Below are 20,125 nucleotides of genomic sequence, written 5' to 3' on the forward strand. Positions count from 1 at the left end.
TGATATTAAAAACTTAACAGACACCAAAAATGTTAAGGCATATAAGGCTACATATTTATATGACCGTGAGATGGATCGCCGACAGAGGGTTTCACACTGCATGTAATAGACTGAATCCAAATAGACTAAAAATAAGCGCTTTTAACTTCTCCCCAACCTCCAGCTGGCCTGCAGATGCCCACACTAGTGGATGCTGTTCTCTCATTGGCTGTCAAAAGCCCGAAATGCCATGGACTAACACTTTAAAACCTTTCAATCCATAGCATATTATGGTAATCGCCAATGTTATTTTCAGTCAGAACACATTTCACACGGCGTGATTTGAATCGCTGACAGCATGCCAAATATCTCACGAGTGTCATCATCGTCGATTCTCTCAGATCACATCTTTGATAGTTCACGTAGTTCTTTGATAGTTGTGTTATTGTTACTCGCGTGAATGAGCACCAATTTGCCTGTGATTTCAGGCATTTGTTGCCGATTTCTCAAAACCTGTTGGCGAGCCAAAATCGGGGCTAAAATCATGCAGTCTGAACTCGGCATTAGACAAAAAGCAAATTAAAACCTAGACAGAGAGGCAGAAAGACACAACAACAAACAATTATTTTTAAAAATATTGCTAATGCCATTTTGAAAGTATATTATTGCAGTCACAGAATGGACACTTGAAGGGTTGAGAATCAAAAATCAATTCCAATTCTGGAGTGTGATACTTAAGATTAAGAATCAGATACCTTTAAAAAAATTAATGAGATTTTTATTACATTGGAATGAAAACTGAATCTATTAGAATCAAAATCGGTACGTGTAAAATCGACAAGCGTAATCGGAATTGACCAAAGTCAAATGATACCCAACCCTAGTCACTTGCAAATGGGTTGTCAATTGAGTCGTACAGCATAGATAGAACAGAACGCATTACAGGCTTCCCGCATTACGATTTTATGATAGCAAAAGCACTGAGTGACTGAGCATGTGGAAGATCTTCAGCACTTAAATAAATCATTGTCTTCACGAGAAGAGCTGGTGCTCTGATTTCTGTCACTGTGCCGGCTCGCGGTCTCTGAGAGAATGCAGCCATTTCCTTCACCGTGTCAGTCTGGTTTTAATAGCTGGGTGGCAGTGACAGCTGCAGCAGGGCCCAGTGTGTACAAGTGCTGTGTGTGTGTGTGTTCACTGAGTGGGAAGTGTTGCCTGTCACTCGCCATTATCTCACACAGATGCCTCTCTCCCGGTGGAGGGCAGGCCGACTGATTTGCTGATTTTGTCAGAGGGAGAACTGGACAAAATGAGACTCGCAACTCACCTAAACATTGCCAGCACAGACTATGAAAGAGCAGATTACTGTCAGCTTCAGTGACACACAATGCCTCCAGTGCATTTAAATGATGAGCCTAATGATAACACAGACTTTTGAAAACTGATGCCTATAAAGGGTGACAGACCCAGGCTTTTTCTGTGTATTCAAAGCACTATGGGAAAATAAAGAACTCAGGAAGTGTGGAGAGCAGAATTTGGGTTCTGAAGGCAGGTTTTTAAATTCATGCTGGAGTTCTTTTGCAATAGCATCTCAGGATGAGGTCTGGATTTTGAGGCTTCTTTGTTTTCTTTTTCAGCTGTTTGGTTGTAGATTTGCTGGTGTGCTAGGGATCATTGTCTTACTGTGTGTCCCAATTTTGGCTAAACTTTAGCTGTGAGATGGGCATTGTGTTAACACACACCTGAGGGTTTCAGACCCTCAACAGAAATTCTACAGCAGGACAGCACTCCTTCTCATACTTCAGCCTCCACATTAAAGTTCCTGAAAGCAAAGAAGGTCAATGTGCTCCAGGATTGGCCAGCCCATTCACCAAATATGTACATTATTGAGCATGTCTGGGGTAAGATGAAGGAGGAGGCATTGAAAATGAATCCAGTAGTATCTTGATGAACTCTGGGAGTCCTGTAAGAATGCTTTCTTTGCCATTCCAGATTACCTTATTGATAAAGTTATTTGAGTCATTGCAGAGATGGATGGAGTAGTCCGAGCTCATGGGAGTCATCCATAACATTAATTCTTTTGCCCCTGCACCATGACTTTATATTATATACTGTACATTATTTCCATTACATAACAAGACTTGTCTAAGCAAAGTCAGACCATACTGTTCTAACTGAATAATTAAAAATCATGGCATGATCCTATTTTATTTTGGTAAAATAAGCATAATCTAGAGGCTTTTGCCTTTCATATAAGCCACTTCTGATAGCAAATGATTAACTAAAAGTCAAGTTATTATTTGTTGTTCCTAAAACTTAAGTGATAAGACTTTTGTCCCGTATATTAGTGCTGTCAACGTTAATGCATGAGATTAATCTGAAAACATTAATGTGTTAATATTTCTTTAATGCAAATTAATCGTTTGATAAGGTTTGACTCGTTTCTTGCTGTCATGGCAGCCATATAGTTTTATGATGGATAATAAGGTAATATATTATGGATCAAAACACAATGTGTGTGCCAAATGGCAAGAATCATTATAAAAAGCTTCCTTATAGTTCTGTAAACTTATTGTAGTGATGCACTGTCATTCCACCGAAGCACAAGTTTAAAATGCAATCATAGGGCCAAACATATTTCAGTAAAATGCTAGTGCCAAGACAGCGTTAACCTGCCGAGCTCATCAAAGGACACTGAATGAGTGCAACAGCACAAAACAACTGCAAAGCAAACTCATTCCATCACTAAATGGATCATCACAGACTGCAGCTCCATCATCATAAATCAGAACCATACCGTCAATGTGAACTATTGCTATGAGAATACATGAACTCTACAATACTAAAAAAAAAAAAAAAAGAGTCAGCTTGTAGGACGCACTTCCATTGACCACTGGACATTAAGTGGACAAAACTATCTCGGCGTAACATCACAGCTAATTAATAACAAGTGACATCTGCACTTATACGCAATTTAAAAATAAAACTAAAAGAATAATAGGATACTAAACTAGTTAGCCATGTAACTAGTTAGGCATGTAATGTAATTGATCGAAATCCCTAATAATGTATTTCATATCAGTATCATGAATTGTATCGAACTGGAAGTTAAGTGAATCATTACAGCCTTATTGCTAGTACATGATCTTGATCTTGATGCTTTTAACCTCAAACCTCAGAAAAAGTCTCAACACTCGATGCTCCAAAAAAATCTTTGAATCACCATAAGAAAAAAAAAGAATGAGGAAAAATATTCCATGATCCAACTGTTTCAAGTGCATACAGAGATTTGAATGCATGAAGTACAAGTACACACAGATTATATAGTGGACATTCAGACAGTACTGAGAGAGAAGAGTGACACTTACAGTGAGTGACACCTGCCAGGGTTTGATAGAAGGTGGGTGTGTCGCTGTCGTCAGTCAACGTTACGCACACACCACCTGACAGCAGCCAGCGGGAGAACGTGAAAGCATCTTTATTCTGAAGCAGCCAGCTCTTAAACTTCTCATAATTCACCTTCTCCCCCTGGACAGAAACACAACAGAAACATTAAACACTAAAGTGCATTTCTTCAAGGAAGCCATGACAAACTTAAACAGCAAGCATGACAGAAGAGTGCAGAAGTTTAATTCAGTTTTAGTTGTTCCCTTCATTTAATTTTCTGTTTATTAATGTGGACTGAATTCTGTTGCGTGCAGATATGTTTGTGTGAGTGGGTTGGGTAAAGAGATAAGAGAGTCTTGCTAAACAACAAACAACCAAAGTACTGCATCTGGTGGCTTTCCCTTAATCTAGAAGTGAAGCTGGCTAAGAAAGTGTTTTTCATAGAAGAGCAAACAAACAAATAGGAGCGAATGTATGTCAAATCCGTATTATGTGACCTTGTCGGCTGCAACATTTGCACCGTCAACCTTTTAATCTTATTATTAGACAAGCGCTGTAACAGAGGAAGCTCCCGTTAAACATAAGTTTAAATAGGGCTAACCATTCTAGAGGTATGGTGTGTGTGTGTATGTATGTATGTATATATATATATATATATATATATATATATATATATATATATATATATATATATATATATATATATATATATATATATATATATATATATATGTATATATATATATATATATATATATATATATATATATGTATATATATGTATATATATATGTATATATATATATATATATATATATATATATATATATATATATATATGTATATATATATATGTATATATATATATGTATATATATATATGTATATATATATATATATATATATATATATATATGAGTGTGTGTGTGTATATAATCTGGCAATCATTAAAATAAGTGTCACGAGTTACACAGAGTTTGTGTAATCCATTTTTCAGCAAGTAAATAGCCAATTGGATTTAGTCCAACAGTGAAATTTCTATTGATGTGTTAGCCAAAAGATGACATATAAGACTGTGGTTGTGTCTCCACTATATTTTTCTCTGTTTTTTTTTTTTTTTTTTTTTTTTTTTTGCGTCCACATAGAGATGCCGTATCTGGACTGTAAAGCAGCTTCTTGAAGACACTCTCTCAAGTGGTTACATTTGAAAGTGACATTTTTGCACAGTGATGCATATTGTAGAGCAGTGAAATATTATTTTTTTTATTAGGCCTCATACATATACGTGTCATTTTCTTACAAATAATAGAAGTAAATGTGTAATGAAAATTTATACAAATCCCATTAAACTAATATAAAAAATATACACTAATATATACTAAATATGTACTATAATACTAAATATGTACTATAGAGCAACGTAAAATAAAACAAAAATAAAATGATATGATATAAAATATTTTTTTATTTTAATATTACTAAAATATATTTATTTAAATAACATTAATTTATATTTTTACTTTAAAAAAAGGATTGTTAGTAAATAATATTAATAGAGTTGAATAAATAAATATTACTACAATTAAACTGAATATTATATATGTTTTTATGGATTCATTTGTAATATAAATATAAATAAATAAAATGTTATTTAACAGAAAAACTAAGAAATTGTGTGACATAATAGAAACATCACATTTTACAAATATCTAAAATATTTAACAGATATTTAAAATATTTTTACATTACTAAAAAGATCTTTTTGCAGAGATGATAATGCACTGTATATCTTACCATATTGGTCTCACTCATAAAGATGACAATAGTAACCTAACCATCACTTCAAGCGGTATGTACATGTCTTTTCAACAAAGTATATTGTCTCTATTGACAATGCGGAAGGGTGCTTGTTTTAGAGCTTAAGATCCAGTTGCCTATGAGAGAAATGATTAGGAATAATAAATGTCAGAAAATGGTCAAACCACTTGCTCTACAGACAAGTGTTTGCATGACTATAAAGCCAAAGCAGAATAAAATCTAATAATAATAATAATAATATATTATGATAATAATCAGTGCTTCCCAGTTCCCACAGGTTTGCAACATACTTGTGGTGGTAGCCGAATTAAAATACACTTATTACCCACATCACTTAAATAAATAACTATATGCAACAAACAAAACATAATTTGATTTGATTTTTACCACTATCTTTATTATCATCATCTCTTTTAAACTTTTTTCTTTTCAATAAGTTAAACTAAAAAAAAGACTTGAAATACATTTTTAAAATCTCTTTTGTGCTATTCAGGAGCCATGTTCACCCACTGACAGGTAAAATCTGCTCCTCTATATCTCTCATTCAAGTTCAGGCTGCTTTATTGACATGACATTTTGTACAATATTGCCAAAGCATTTTAATGTTTAAAATATGTCATATATTGACAATCAATTTAATAAAATATACAGCAAATGAAAAATAAATGACAAAAAAGAATTAAAAACAGACAATATCACTAAAATTTCCAGAGATGGGTTGCAGTTGGAAGGTACGGAACCCCGGAAGGGACGTAGTGGGGGAGAAAAAAAATGGCTGGGTGAAAAAAAATAATGGGTGAAAGAAAAAAAATGGGTGGGAGGAAAATATATATTTCTAAGTTTTTTGCGTTCTCTCGCAAAGTTTTGCGTTCCCTCGCAAAGATGTTTTGCGTTATCTCGCAAAGATGTTTTGCGTTCCCTCGCAAAGATGTTTTGCGTTCTCTCGCAAAGATGTTTTGGGTTCCCTCGCAAAGATGTTTTGCGTTCTCTCGCAAAACTGTTTCTCCACAAACACTTCCTGTTCACTGCACTCCCGTAAACCCTCCCGTTTTTGCCGAAATTCTCCCGTATTTTACCATTCTATCCCACTTTCTTTACATTACTGTGCGTATGCTACCTATGAACCAGTGAATGCATGTATAAGCGCTGACTGACAGACGCGCTTCGTACAATAAACTGATCCCAGATCAGCGTGTGTACACGCCATTTACAGAGGAGCGGGTGTATGTTTAAACAGACAAATACACTGAATAATATGAAAGATCTCCGTCCTGCATGTTTTATTTTAAACAGCTTATTTTCTCTTAAATGAGCACAAACAGTATCTAAAGTAATGGACTGCTTTCATTATAGATCTGTGCATTCTTACAGAGACACCTCTGTTATCAAACTAAACAAAACATGAGATTCATTTGCTGCGCACTTGTTTGATAACAGAAGTGTCCCTTTAAATGGCGCGTACAGACGCTGATCTGGGATCAGTTTATTGTACGAAGCGCGTCTGTCAGTCAGCGCTTAAACATGCATTCACTGGTTCAGAGGTTGCAAAGTGAAAGACGACAATCAGCGCACAGTAATGTAAAGAAAGTGGGATAGAATGGTAAATATGGGAGAATTTCAGCAAAAACGGGAGGGTTTACGTGAGTGAAGTGAACAGGAAGTGTTTGTGGAGAAACAGTTTTGCGAGAGAACGCAAAACATCTTTGCGAGGGAACGCAAAACAACTTTGCGAGGGAACGCAAAACATCTTTGCGAGGGAACGCAAAACTTTGCGAGAGAACGCAAAAACTTAGAAATATATATTTTCCTCCCACCCATTTTTTTCTTTCACCCATTTTTTTTTTTTCACCCAGCCAATTTTTTTCTCCTCCACTACGTCCCTTCCGGGGTTCCGTAGGAAGGGCATCTGCTGCGTAAAACATGTGCAGGACAAATTGGCTGTTCATTCCGCTGTGGCGACCTCGGATTAATAAAGAGACTAAGCTGAAAAGAAAATGGTCAGACCCATGGGCAGACCCCCAAGTAAAGTCTATGTGTGGGAAGCACAAAAATATAATAAGACAATATCAGTATGCAACAAAAAAACAGCTCGTTATCCTTTTTGAATGTGTAAAATTGAATGGAAGTGAATGGAAGCAGAAGTCTCCAGCAAAAAAAAATTTGCCCGCTCGTACACAAAGAATAAGGTGAATATTCATGTGCGTGTGTGTGTGTGAGAGTGTTTGTGTACAGATATATTCTGTGTAATGTTTCAATGTCAGTGTCAAATGTTTAGGTTTCTGTTTAGTTCCAGTGGACATTTTAGCAGTTTCGGTAAGATTTAATTTTGATGGTCACTATTGCACATTTTATTGACTAAAAGTTGCACTGCAACTACAGGCCAATTACTTATTCTCATTTGAGTATTAATAGACTGTCTGCTTAATATCTGTTGATACTGCTCCTTTAACAGACATTAGGCCCAATCCCATTTCTATTTTTGCACCCCTACCCCTTGAAATGGACTGTGAAGGGGAAGGGCTTCAAAATTTACCCCTAAGAAATGGGACACCACTACACCACTGCACACATCATCATATGTCATCGCGATCTCTTGCTTCATATGAGATCGACGATCGTGACTGCTGTAGTTATTCCAGTTGCGTTATTTTTTAGGTATTTATCTTCAGGAAATCATTGAAGGCAACGATATTATATTATCATATTGATATAATGTGGCAATAAGATAATAACTGTACTGTGCATTTACACCGTGGCCATGTTATTTTATGAAAACAGCATCAACATTATACCAGCCACTGTGAAAAGTCAGGGTATCAGAGTGTCATCGAGTGACAGAATGTTCTGGGACTACAATACAAGAGTTATTATTAGGGCTTATAAATAGTGAAATTCAGTTTTTTTTTAAAGCATGACCGTACAACATGAACGTGGTTATAATGGTATTAAAACATGTGCTTGTTTGTTGTAAAAATTCATAATAATGACAAAAAATACTAATTTTTGCATCTTCTTCCCTGTGCAGCCATGCTGCCATTGTACATGGTGTATTCTAGGAAATTTTCGTACCCCTTGGTTTCGAGTGTGGTCCTGATAAACCTCAGTTTGAAGGCGTATCTAGTCTTCCCCTTAGCCCTGCACCTTCAAGCTAAAGTGAATTGGAACAGGGGAAGGGCTAAAGGCTGATTTATACTTCTGCATCAAGTGCACGCATATGCAACTGGCTGACGCGCACCATTTAAAAAATTTAACTACACGTCGCAACGACGCATAGCGCAACCTCTGTGATTGGTCAGCTTGGTAGCGATGACGAGTCTGGGTGGGACCGAAAGCCGCGCAAGCCTGATTGAGCGATTGTTTACAAGTGTAGCGTCCCGTGAAGGAGCTCCGGATGAAAACTTTTGTTTTGTGTTTACCTCATGGTTAAAGTTGTTGCACGTCTGCCGGTTCCTGCCTCAAAATGAACAACTTTGATCCACTTGTACATTAAGGAAGCGTTCGATAAAAAGAAAACACCAGTGAAGAAACTCGACACAGAGGAACATAAACACCCCACTGCCAACTAGCGTTTCAGAAGTGTTATTGCAGAGCAACAGAAACAGAGCGCAGAAGTATGAATGCACAGCTACGCGTGTTGTATACGATGTGGGTCATATCGATCACTTGATGCAAAAGTATAAACCAGGCTTAAGGGGTAGAACAGAATAGGGATTGGGCCTTAACTGACTATAAGAAATTTTGCAAGTACGATGAATGATAAAAATAAACTTAAGAACACTACCTTAAGGTTGTTTGTAATTCAGAGATATGAGCTGAAGTGTCTTTTATTTATGTCAAACAGGTGAGACAGTAGTTATTGTTTTTCTATTCTGACCTCAGTAAAGCACTTCCTGAGAGAAGGCGGGACCTCCCCATCCACTGAGCGCAGCATGTTCTCCACATCCTCCCGGACCACAAAGGTGCCAGAATCACTCGCGAACAAGCTGAAGATGTCTGTGAATGCAGAAGACAAGCTGCTTAATACACCCAAACACCTTATCAAGCTCTAGCAGGCACTGCCACATCAATCACAGCTGTCAGGGACACAGCAGGACACACCAGAGCAGACACTAACAACTACAGGGAACATCAGACTGGGAAATCAAGTGTGCACGAGGCTATGAGTTTGCCTGAAAAACACAGTGCGAAACAAATCTAAAAACCACTGGATGACTAAATATGTTGAGACTGAGGTGTGCTTGTTTAGATTGTTGTTCCTAACAAAATCCCTCAGGGATCTCATGTGACACAAAATAAACAACATACAAAGCACACCAAGGCTATTAAAGGGAAAGTTCACCCAAAATGAAAACTCGGTCATCATTTATTTATCCGTCATTTGCTTGTGTCTGAGATTCTTTCTTCTATTGAACACAATGCTGATATCAGTATCAGTCTGTATTAGGGCTGCATGATGTTGGAAAAATCTGGTATTTTGATATATATATTTTCTGTATATTTGGAAGTAAGAATTATTATTCAGGGTAAAGAAACTGAATAATCACAATGCAAAAATATGCTTTTCTTACTCTGCTTTGTCTCGTTTCGATTCCAAATATATAAAAATTCTTAGGTCAAGTAAAATATTGTCTTGCTTTGAACTTTTCTTTAATCATTTTATCTTTAATCAAGTTTTTCCGTAAAAAAAAACAAAAAAAAACTATCTGTCAGTTCGCCAAGTAAAATAATCTTGTTTTCGCTTTCAAATGTAGATATTTGGAATAGAAACAAGAAAAAAATTCTAAGAAAGAAAAACATTTTTGTTTTTGCATAAATCATTTAAATGCTGCATTAATACAGTAATTGAATACAATTCTGTAGCTCCCGGTCAACCATAATTCAGATTCAAAATTACATATCTTGCGATGAGATGTGAGAACAATGTGAAACAATATATTGTGCAGTCCTAGACGGTATCCATTGAAAAAATGCTAGGTTTCACACAATTCCTCCATGTTGTCCCAACACAAATCTTTTTATTTTTATTTAAGTGGATTGAACATAAAACAATTATATTGTCCCATAAATTGTGTTATATCAACTTAAATTTCAATTTCATATTGAATAAATAGTTTGAACGAGCAGCAAAATATTTTTTTTCTCAAGCTACTAGTTTTGTACATTCTTCAATTTAAATGTTCAACAAAAAAAAAAAAACTTCATAAAGTTTTGAATAAAGCACCAGAATAAATATTGAGTAAATTTTCGTATTTGGGTAAACTACCATAAAAAAAAGAAAAGCAAAATAATAATAATAATAATAATAATAATAATAATACATCCTAATGCATAATGCACATAAAGGTTCAAACAATGAGGTTCAGAACTTATAATGCTCAACAAAATATAAAAAGGTTGGGTGGACACGACAGTCGTCCGTACACTTACATTTGGCTTTCTCTTCATCACGCCCTCTTGTTAACAAAACCAGGCCGACGATCAGATAGTTGAAGTGTAGCCCTTTGGATGTGCCACCAAATGAGTTGTAGATCACCTAAAACAGACATTAAGGAAGCATGCACGTTACATATGGTCCTTATAAAGGCTCATAATAAAATCATTATCTAAATGTATAGTTCAACTAAGAAAAAAAAATTATATATATATATATATATACATATACATACATACATATATATATACATATATATATATATATATATACATATATATATATATATATATATATATATATATATATATATATACATATATATATATATATATATATATATATACATATACATATACATATATATATATATATATATATATATATATATATATATATATATATATATATATATATATATGCCAAAGTTTGCTCAAACTGTTTTTCTGGGACACATTTCTTTTTAAAATCTATAAAACTGGATGAGCTTTGCCTTTGATCCTGGGAAAAAAAACAACTTCCAGTGTGCTCACACTAACAGCGTTTTGCAGTAATTGCTTTTTAATAACAGTGTGGTGGCATCAATGGCACAACGCCAACATTTTGCCGCTAAACTAAACTTTATGCAAATAAGTGGCAATGCAGCAAACCAGATAGCTAGTTACAATTAAATAGAGTTAGCTAATGCGGTCGTAGAAACTGAAACAGTTCAGATGTATAATGACTCAGCCATTGTGAAAATGAATGCCCCTTTCCACAGGAAATGATGCAAAACTACACTGTACTGTACATAAAACTTACCCAAAGGTCAATCAGTAAGATTTAAACAGATTAAATTAAATAGATCACACTTAGTGTATTACATAAAATTAAATTAAATTAAATTAAATAAATCAATTTTTTACATACTCATTTTGCAGCTAAACACATGCAGCTGAAATTAAAACGTGTATCTTTTACATGTCACCATCTTCCAATCGCTCTGCTATTACTAAAACTACTGGTGTACACAACAGCCTGGTGTTAGCCATTATCTCAGACCTTTGATTTGTGCTGAGATTTCAGAGAAACATCTTGATGATTATGGTTGCTAGACTATCTCCTAACAAATCAGCTGACAACAATTTGTTTAATACAGAGGAATCATGGCATTCTGTCTCTGCCTGCACTGCAGGACTATGTATAATGCGTTGCAGTGTGAAAAAAATATCCCTGCAAAATGTGGCACAGTGGGAGGTTTACCAGTAAAATGCTTTTCTTCCTGCTTTTGATCATTTCTATTCTACTGAGACATCTCTCACACACATAAGACACTTTTATGCCTAGCTTGGCACCAAGTCTTACCCATAACACCACATATAAATACAATTTTCATGCCTTCAGAAGCCTACAGCACAGTCTAGAGCTCTGCGGCTTACAAGACAAACATTTACTAGAAAAACACAAGAATACCGTCAAGTTCCTGCAATTAGCGCTGGTGTTAAAGCAGGGATGTAAACAAATTGACAGATAGCCTGCTTCTGTGGTATCAGTCTTTTGTCAAACTGTAAATGTCAAGCACAAACAAGACCAGAGGAAAGCTTTGCTGCTGAGCAGGATTGAAAATTCATACTTGTTAGCTATTAAGTAACATTTTTAAAAATTGAAAAGAATTTGGGGAAGCAAGTAAGCAAATAAATCAGTAAATGTTTATTTACCTAAACATAAGTCCATTCTCAACATCCAACAAGAATATTAAAAGTTTTTTTAAATCATTATTGGTAAAATATAATTAATATATAATTATATTACAACATACATTAGCTATGTTTTCATCTACCTATTATTATGCACATTTTGGCTATGCGGATAAAAAAATAGGTAGATGAAAATGGCAAGATGCGCATAAATGTTGAAAATGCGCATAAAAATGTATGCGCATAACTGACTGCGTAGGACATTTTTTTAAGAAAATGAGTGCAAAAACTATGAAACAAACAGTTTATTGAATAAATTCCAGTGTGCGCATTAAAAGGTCATGTGATTTTGTTATAAGAGATCATTTGATGGTAAAAATGTGTGTGAATGGACAAACCAGCAGGCTGAGCACATTGTAAAACATCTGAAATGCTTATTTGGACTTTTTAAAACGCCTTAACCATTTCAGTATTAGAGTTATTATATTATTAATTACCTCCAGAACTGTCAAGAGCATCTGCGCTGTGTATCTCAGACCTTTAAACACCACCACGTGTTCATTATATGTCGGCATCATCTTCTGAGATGCAAGCCATTTATTAAATAAAGAAAAGTTTCACGCAGCCTCTCCTACTGCATCAAAATTAGTTAATTAATTAATTAGGAAGTGATTTTTTTTTTCTCTTTGACTTTTTGGATGGAAACGCTGCTTTATTCACACATCTTTTATTATTCCAGTTTTGCACATAAATTCAATTTACATTTTTGGATGGAAACATAGTTATTGATTTTGTATGGTGATTTAAGAAAATTGACTTCTGTACTAATCAACCAGCTCTACTTAATACTTTTATATATACTTAAATGCTTAACAACACATGTGTATGTAAATAAAAATCAACAAAAACATAAAAATTTAAGTAAAAAATTTTTTAAAAAATAACAATAAAATAACAAAACTAATAGTGCTGAACGATAATGGAAAATATTGCTAACATTAAAATTTTTTATTTTACTTTGCGATATATATTGAGACATGAATGAAATTTCACCAGATGACTAAATATCTTTTAGCAAAGATGTTATAATGCTAAATCGATTGGCATGATTCGGCAGTGGGAGCGCATCTCCATAAAATCTAATAAACAATCTTTAAACTTTTTGGGGTCCCCCGACATATTTTCGTTCTTGTCTGTATTATTTCCGTGTATTTCTATAATTGCATGTGTTGTGAGTATTTTTATGCACATGTTTAGCCAGAGATTGATGCATTAATGTTTACTTTTTGCATCTCCATAATTTCTAATAAACAATCTATAAACTTTTTGGGGTCCCCCGACACATTTTCATTGTGGTTTGTGCTATTCGCAGTGCATTTCTGTATTTTCATGTGTTCAGAGTATTTTTATGCACTTGTTTTGTCAGAAATTGATAAATTAATGTTTATTATTTGCATCTCTATAAAATTTTATAAATCTTTAGGGGCCCCCAACAAGTTTTCATTGTGGTCTATGCTATCAGCAGCGCATTTCTATATTTTCATGTGTGCAGCCCTAACTATATACACTATAACAAATGTTTTTAGGCAAGGGATATTGTTAATTCCATGCTAAATTTACTAAAAAATTTACTGACCAGTTATTCTGTATTCACCAGAAATTTAGATTAGTTATATTTTAATCATAAAACAAACAAACAATATTTAAATTATATATAAAAAAAAATAAACAATGAATCGGCACCATCCAGTTTCCTAGCCAAATGTATAGTATATTCACTAACCAACTGACCAAGTATTCACCCTCAAATCTATATATAGTGTTGCACTGTGTTAATTTTGGACTCTGGTGGTGAGTCTGAATGAAGTTAAGGTCTGGTTAATGAACAGTGTTGTCTCCCATCTCCACAGCTCTGGCCTCAGTGGATTCGGCTGCAGTTTTGTCCAGAGGGCAGAAAGGAAGTCAGAACTCAGCCTCACACAAGCTGTCAGCACTGTACTGCAATATCATTAGGCTAAAATTACCACAAAAACCTTCCAGCTTAACATAGGGCACTATTAGCCAACTGTTGTCACTTCACAAGCTTTTTCCAAAGTCCTTCTGGGTGGAAATTGGTACATGTGCACCCATTGCTTCCTTGCGAGCAGTTTGTTTACACACATATCATCACTGTGATGATAAAGTTGGTTCATATGCTGCTCTGACAGCATGCCAAATGATCGTTGTATGTTTTTCTTTATTCATTTAAATCAATTTGTTCCTGGAATTGCATTGTACGTATACATAACATAAACACAAAAGCCATTCATATCGAAAACAGCTTTCAAAATGAATCATGCAGCACGCTTTCATAGCGTGTAATCATCACCCTTTGATGTAAAGCAAACAGTGAGGTGGAGGTAATGATCAACTAGAGCATTCCAGAGGCTGACACGTGCACAGACAGGAAGTGGGAGGAAAAAAGGGGGAAATGTGCGATGCGGCAAGGGATTTAATGAGAGCGGGTGCTAAAGATCAGTGTGAGGTGTTGGCTGGCTGGCTGTGGGCTGACTTCAGGGGAACTGATCCACTTATCACAGCAATGAAATGAGCAGCTGGGGGCTCGGGGTTCCTCCTCATGATGGACGCAGCCTGAGATGTCATCTGCACCCTGCAGGCCGTACATTAATCATCCAAGGGACGCAGACACTGACTACCTGCCATCCGCACGCTCATGCTGGTGCATGTAGGTTAAGTGAATAATATATCGACTCTGAGGTGCATCAAGATAGGGTGGAGTACAGGAATTTAAACGTTGAATCTGTGAGGGAAATCATAACTTTCATCTAATCAATGGCCAGTGAATAGGTTTTCCAGGTAATATTTGAAAGATCCAGGACCTGTGCCAGAGAGTTCTACAGATAGTGTCCAGTATTTGATTTTATAGCACTGGTTAAGAGTGGGGTATGGCCTAGCCTAAATACATATTTCTACATTTTTCCTCTTGCACATCTGACTTTAGATCAAGATGACAATAGCAGATATGCTTTAGATGGGTATACACACATTTATTTTCACTTATATAAAAATTCATTTTTATTCCCCTGAAAACATTGCAAAAAATATCTACACGTGACTCCTGGCAACTAGACCTTAATATCAGTTTGACAGACGAGGACTAGAATGAGGCTATATATAGAATCTATAGATCTTCTATTTGTGCTAGACATAGCCTTATTCAATTTAAAGTAGTATATAGACTTCGGCTTTCCAAGGCCAAGCCGGCAAGGATGTATTCCTCCTCTGTTGACCACATCTGTACAAGATGCAAGCAGTCCCCTGCTACATTAGCCCATATGTTTTGGTTATGTCCCAGATTATTTGTATATTGGTCAAATATTTTGATCTTACTCTAAAATATATGGTAAAGATGTTTGTGCAAACCTCTTAACTGCTGTCTTTGATATTGCTTACGAAAATAAGAATTTGTCAAAAAGTCAATTGGACTGCATTGCCGTCACTCTTTTGGCAAGATGCTTGATTCTAATCAATTAGAAACAATCATTTCCCTCATCTTTTGAAAAGTGGGCAAATGATGTGTTGCATTTGCTTAGTTTGGAAAAAAATTGTACTTAATTTAAATGGTTCTGGGTCCAAGTTCACTGCCATTTGGCCTACTTTCATAAATCACTTCAATTTTTGTATAATATTTTTTTTAGGGGTTTTCACCTTTATAGTGATAGGACAGTAGAGATTTACAGACAGGAAAGTGTGGGGAGCAGAGATAGGAGAAGGGTCGGCAAAGGATCTCAAGCCGGGAATTGAACTCGGGATGCCGTGAGTACCTCAGAGCACTAACTACTCGGCTATTGGTGCAGACTAAATTACTTTTAAAGTGGACAAAATGATGCTGATGCTGTCAGGTTTTACTTGTATTGTACTGATGTTGTCTTCATTTTTTGTCTTTGTTTATATGTACACAATGTTAAAGCACTATGTTTATATGTATATTGTGTTGTTAGTAATGTTGATTAGTGAATGTATGTTTTTTTACTATTTAAATAAATAAAAAGAGTAAAAATTTTATGGTTTTGCAAACAAACTGTATTCATTAAAAAATAGTATTAAAAATCCTAATGGAAATTACATTATATAACTGCCTTTCACTTCTTCTGTAATACGTTTAATGCATGTCTCCATTCATAAAGATAAATAACAATTAGTATACAATAACAGTTATAGTTAGCATAAAAAGAGTGAATCCATGGTAATTTCCTTGATACACAACACTGACTTTATCAATTACGTCTGGATATGCTTTATGCAGGTGAGTGGGCTTGATAAACCATCTGTAGGTGACACACTATTGCCCCTTCATATGCACCAGACCATTTCTTATTAACATTGTGCAATTCTTCTGGTGCTTCACGCAGGTGAGTGGGCTCGACAAACCACCCTGTTGTATGCTTGATGCCGAGTTCAGACTGCACGATTTTCAAAGTTGTCCTGTCAAAAATATTTTCACATTGCATGACTATCTAGGCTAGTGCGCTGTGTGTTCAATGTAAGATGGATCGTAGACAGAGGGTTTCACACTGCTTGACATTACAAAAGGAGAATCGCTGACAACTTTGTCTCAGTCCACAAAACGCACGTGAGTAATTACATATAAATATCGTAAGGTCTCATAGTTTATAAATTTTTATTAAGTACATTATGAGAAAAAACCTTTAGAGGGGTACAAAATGTACTTATTTTGCTAACCTGGCCTTATTGGAGGGAAATAGCAATTTCTCCTCAACTTTTTTCCTTTTTGACCCATTTGTGGTATTGGTCAGACGACACGTCAAAAAGGCACAGGCGCTTCTGCCAAATTTACACTAGTTTTCCCTCCAATTCTTGGATCCAAATAGACCTAAAATAATTTAACTTCTCCCCAACCTCCCACTGACGTGCAGATACCCACAAAAGTAGATGCTGCTCTCTAATTGGCTGTAGCTAATCGTCGATGTTATTTTGAATCAGAACACATTCCACATGGCATAATTTGAATCGCAGACAGCTCCAGATATTTAGCATGCCAAATATCTCATGGGTGTCACGACTCATCGCGATTCTCTCAGATCGTGTCTTTGATAGTTCACACTGTGTGATTGTTACTTGTATAAATGAGCAGCGATTTGCCTGTGATTTCAGGCATTTGTCTGCAATTTCTCAAAACCTCTCGGCGAGTCAAAATCAGGGCTAAAACCACGCAGTCTGAACTCGGCGTAAGACTTCATAGGATTCGTATACTGCTATTTTCTGATTATTTATTTACTTTTCTGATTATACTTTATGCTTACTTGTAAGCGACTTTGAATAAAAGTGTTTGCTAATTATTTAAATGCAAAATGTAAATTTATTCATAAACAGAAGTAACTTTCACTTTGTTAGTCTTCAAATACCAGACTGCCTCGAACAAATTTAATTTCTTATTGTGCAGAGGAATTAAGCTGCGGTCACACTAGAGTTTGAGCATGTGAAATTCTGTCATACAACGCTGCGAAAAGGGGCGGTATTAAACAAGATGATTAGACATTTAAAAAAAAGCGAGAGATTGCTCTATTTTTTTTTCTTTCCAGAGAGGTCATGTTTTGATATCATCAGTCAAGTCTCATGCAGGCAAGTAATGCGATTTCACAGGTCAGAGTTCACCAAGCTTGAACTTTGCACCGCAGTGAACTGTGAAACTTGACGCATGAACTTGCGTTTCCAGTCTGACGCATTCACGTGTATGAATGGAAGTCTATTGGGAGAAAAGTCTAGTGTTACCGCAGCTTTAGGATGTGATGGACAGGTGCCCCATGCAGGACATCTGATTCTGTACTCGCATAATGTTAAAGCTGGCAGTCAGAATCATTGAATCACAATCACCAAACAGGCACAAGTTCAAATCTAAAGTGAACACACTGCTTATGTGATGCTGGCGTAGCATTCCTTGCACGTATGTTACAGAGGGTGCATAATCCACAAATTATCTTTAAAAAAAAGAATAACTTTCCATATTACGCTGAGGCCAATGGAAACATTTTTTACTATATCTGCATATTCTGTTAACATTCCAAAAATCACTCATACATCATGGTGATTTATGGATTGCTATACTCAAAATAGCTGCTCATTCGATCTAAGATAAATACAGGTCAGTCTTTAATTAAATGCACATGTTTCCAGCTTGATCTGCGCTCATTTTGTAAATGATTTAATTCTGCTTTTGTTGCATTTGACTTCTGATGTATCTAATATGCAACAGAAATAGCAGCACTTACCAGACAAATTGGCGGTGGCACCAGCACAACCTCTAACAAAGTGTAGTTGTGCATGCAAGAAAGAAAGGTCAAACAATGCAACCACTTAGTTGCAGTCTGTAGCCCTGGTTAACCAGCACAGAGAGCTAAGTGATAGATATATGTGTGTGGCGTGCTGAGAAAGAAGCACCTCAGCAGATCCACTCCATAAAAGCATCACAAGATGCTTGGCAAGAATCAGGATCAGTCGCAGTGCAAGGTTGTGGGAAAAGAGCTAAAAATACATCGCAATTTCTCTCTCTCTCTTTCTGCATTCCTTGAATGAGTGGCAGTTTTATGCTGCTGAAAGAATTTCGCTGGACTGCTGCCATGACTGAAAGTTCATATAAACAATACCTGAAGACAGATTCATGACTTTACAGTCAACTCCTGTAAAAGAACTCCATTGCTTTTAAGGAGTTCTTTTAATTGACCCTAAAATGTCAAAGAGATATGCCCCATTATAAAGCTATCTCAAAGTATTGATCGGATACATTATTCACAATAAAACTTGGCTGAGAGCCACACAGTAACAAGCCGAAAATAACTAGCCAGGCTGGTCTCCAAATACTAGTTCCTATGACAACAAGTAAAAGTCTGGTCCAGATAGGTTTCTGCTAAAATAGAGGGGGATCTTTGTATGATTCGTCTCGCAGAGGACTGCTTTTATAGATACAGGAGGCAGGTAGAGAGCTGGTTACAGTGGTTAGGTCATAGAGAAGTCTTTAAATGTCAAATGATGATGTGTGAGTGCGTTTAAACATCAAGCACCACTCTTCCAGTTAGTGCTTCACTAGGTTACAACTGGCAACCACATGACTGTGGGTATCTAGAGCATCAGAAAACCAAAACAGAACTACGCATGAATAGGGAAATAGTTTAGTGAAACAGCATCAATGCAAAAGAGCAGCAAATATACAGTAGGGAACTGCATGCTGTAACTTTTACACTCTAAGTTTATAACGACTGCTGTGACAATCAGATAAATAAATATATATATATATATATATATATATATATATATATATATATATATATATATATATATATATATATATATATATATATATATATATATATATATATATTTATTTTTTGTCTCTGCATACTAAAGTATGTAGTCTGAGCATAAAATATTATCTAGATTCATCTGAGATACAGTAAACAGGCTGCAAAATGAATGGTTTCTATTTGTGGCATGCCAGAAATATACCAGGGGAACCGACCAATCAATCAGAGAGCTGTAACACATGAAAAAGCAGCACTAAAACAACCGGTAGGAGGATGGAGATAGATCATGGTGCTGTGAGGTGTTGTGATGATGATCACGTTGAACTCACTTCTGCAACCTTTGGTGGCACTCCGTCGCCCAGGACTTCTCTGAAGAAGCATTGCTGGGTCATATACACTGACAGGCCACTGGTCCTCTTAAAGGCATCTCGCAGACGTTTGAGCTCCACATCGGTAACTGTGAAAAGAATGAACAAAACTAATTTAAAAAGGAGGTTCATTATTATACATGTATA

General features: G+C 35.7%; 1 protein-coding gene across 15 annotated transcripts in view; it reads right to left on the bottom strand.

The window, feature by feature from the left end:
- The window catches only part of usp32 (ubiquitin specific peptidase 32), a 92,110-nt gene that overhangs the window by 55,668 nt on the left and 16,317 nt on the right, over window positions 1-20,125 (bottom strand). For all 15 annotated transcript variants that reach the window (XR_012390853.1, XR_012390851.1, XR_012390852.1 and 12 more), the window contains exons 2-5: window positions 19,940-20,067; window positions 10,612-10,717; window positions 9,059-9,177; window positions 3,348-3,507 (exon numbers count right to left, since the gene is read on the bottom strand). Coding sequence is in view for 4 of the 15 variants with exons in the window: in XM_073923707.1 (XP_073779808.1) it covers window positions 3,348-3,507; window positions 9,059-9,177; window positions 10,612-10,717; window positions 19,940-20,067 (513 nt within the window). In the remaining 11 variants the exon portion in view is untranslated. The remainder of the gene's footprint in view (window positions 1-3,347; window positions 3,508-9,058; window positions 9,178-10,611; window positions 10,718-19,939; window positions 20,068-20,125) is intronic.

Source organism: Danio rerio, chromosome 15 (genome assembly GCF_049306965.1).
Source record: "Danio rerio strain Tuebingen ecotype United States chromosome 15, GRCz12tu, whole genome shotgun sequence".
Classification (NCBI taxonomy): domain Eukaryota; kingdom Metazoa; phylum Chordata; class Actinopteri; order Cypriniformes; family Danionidae; genus Danio; species Danio rerio.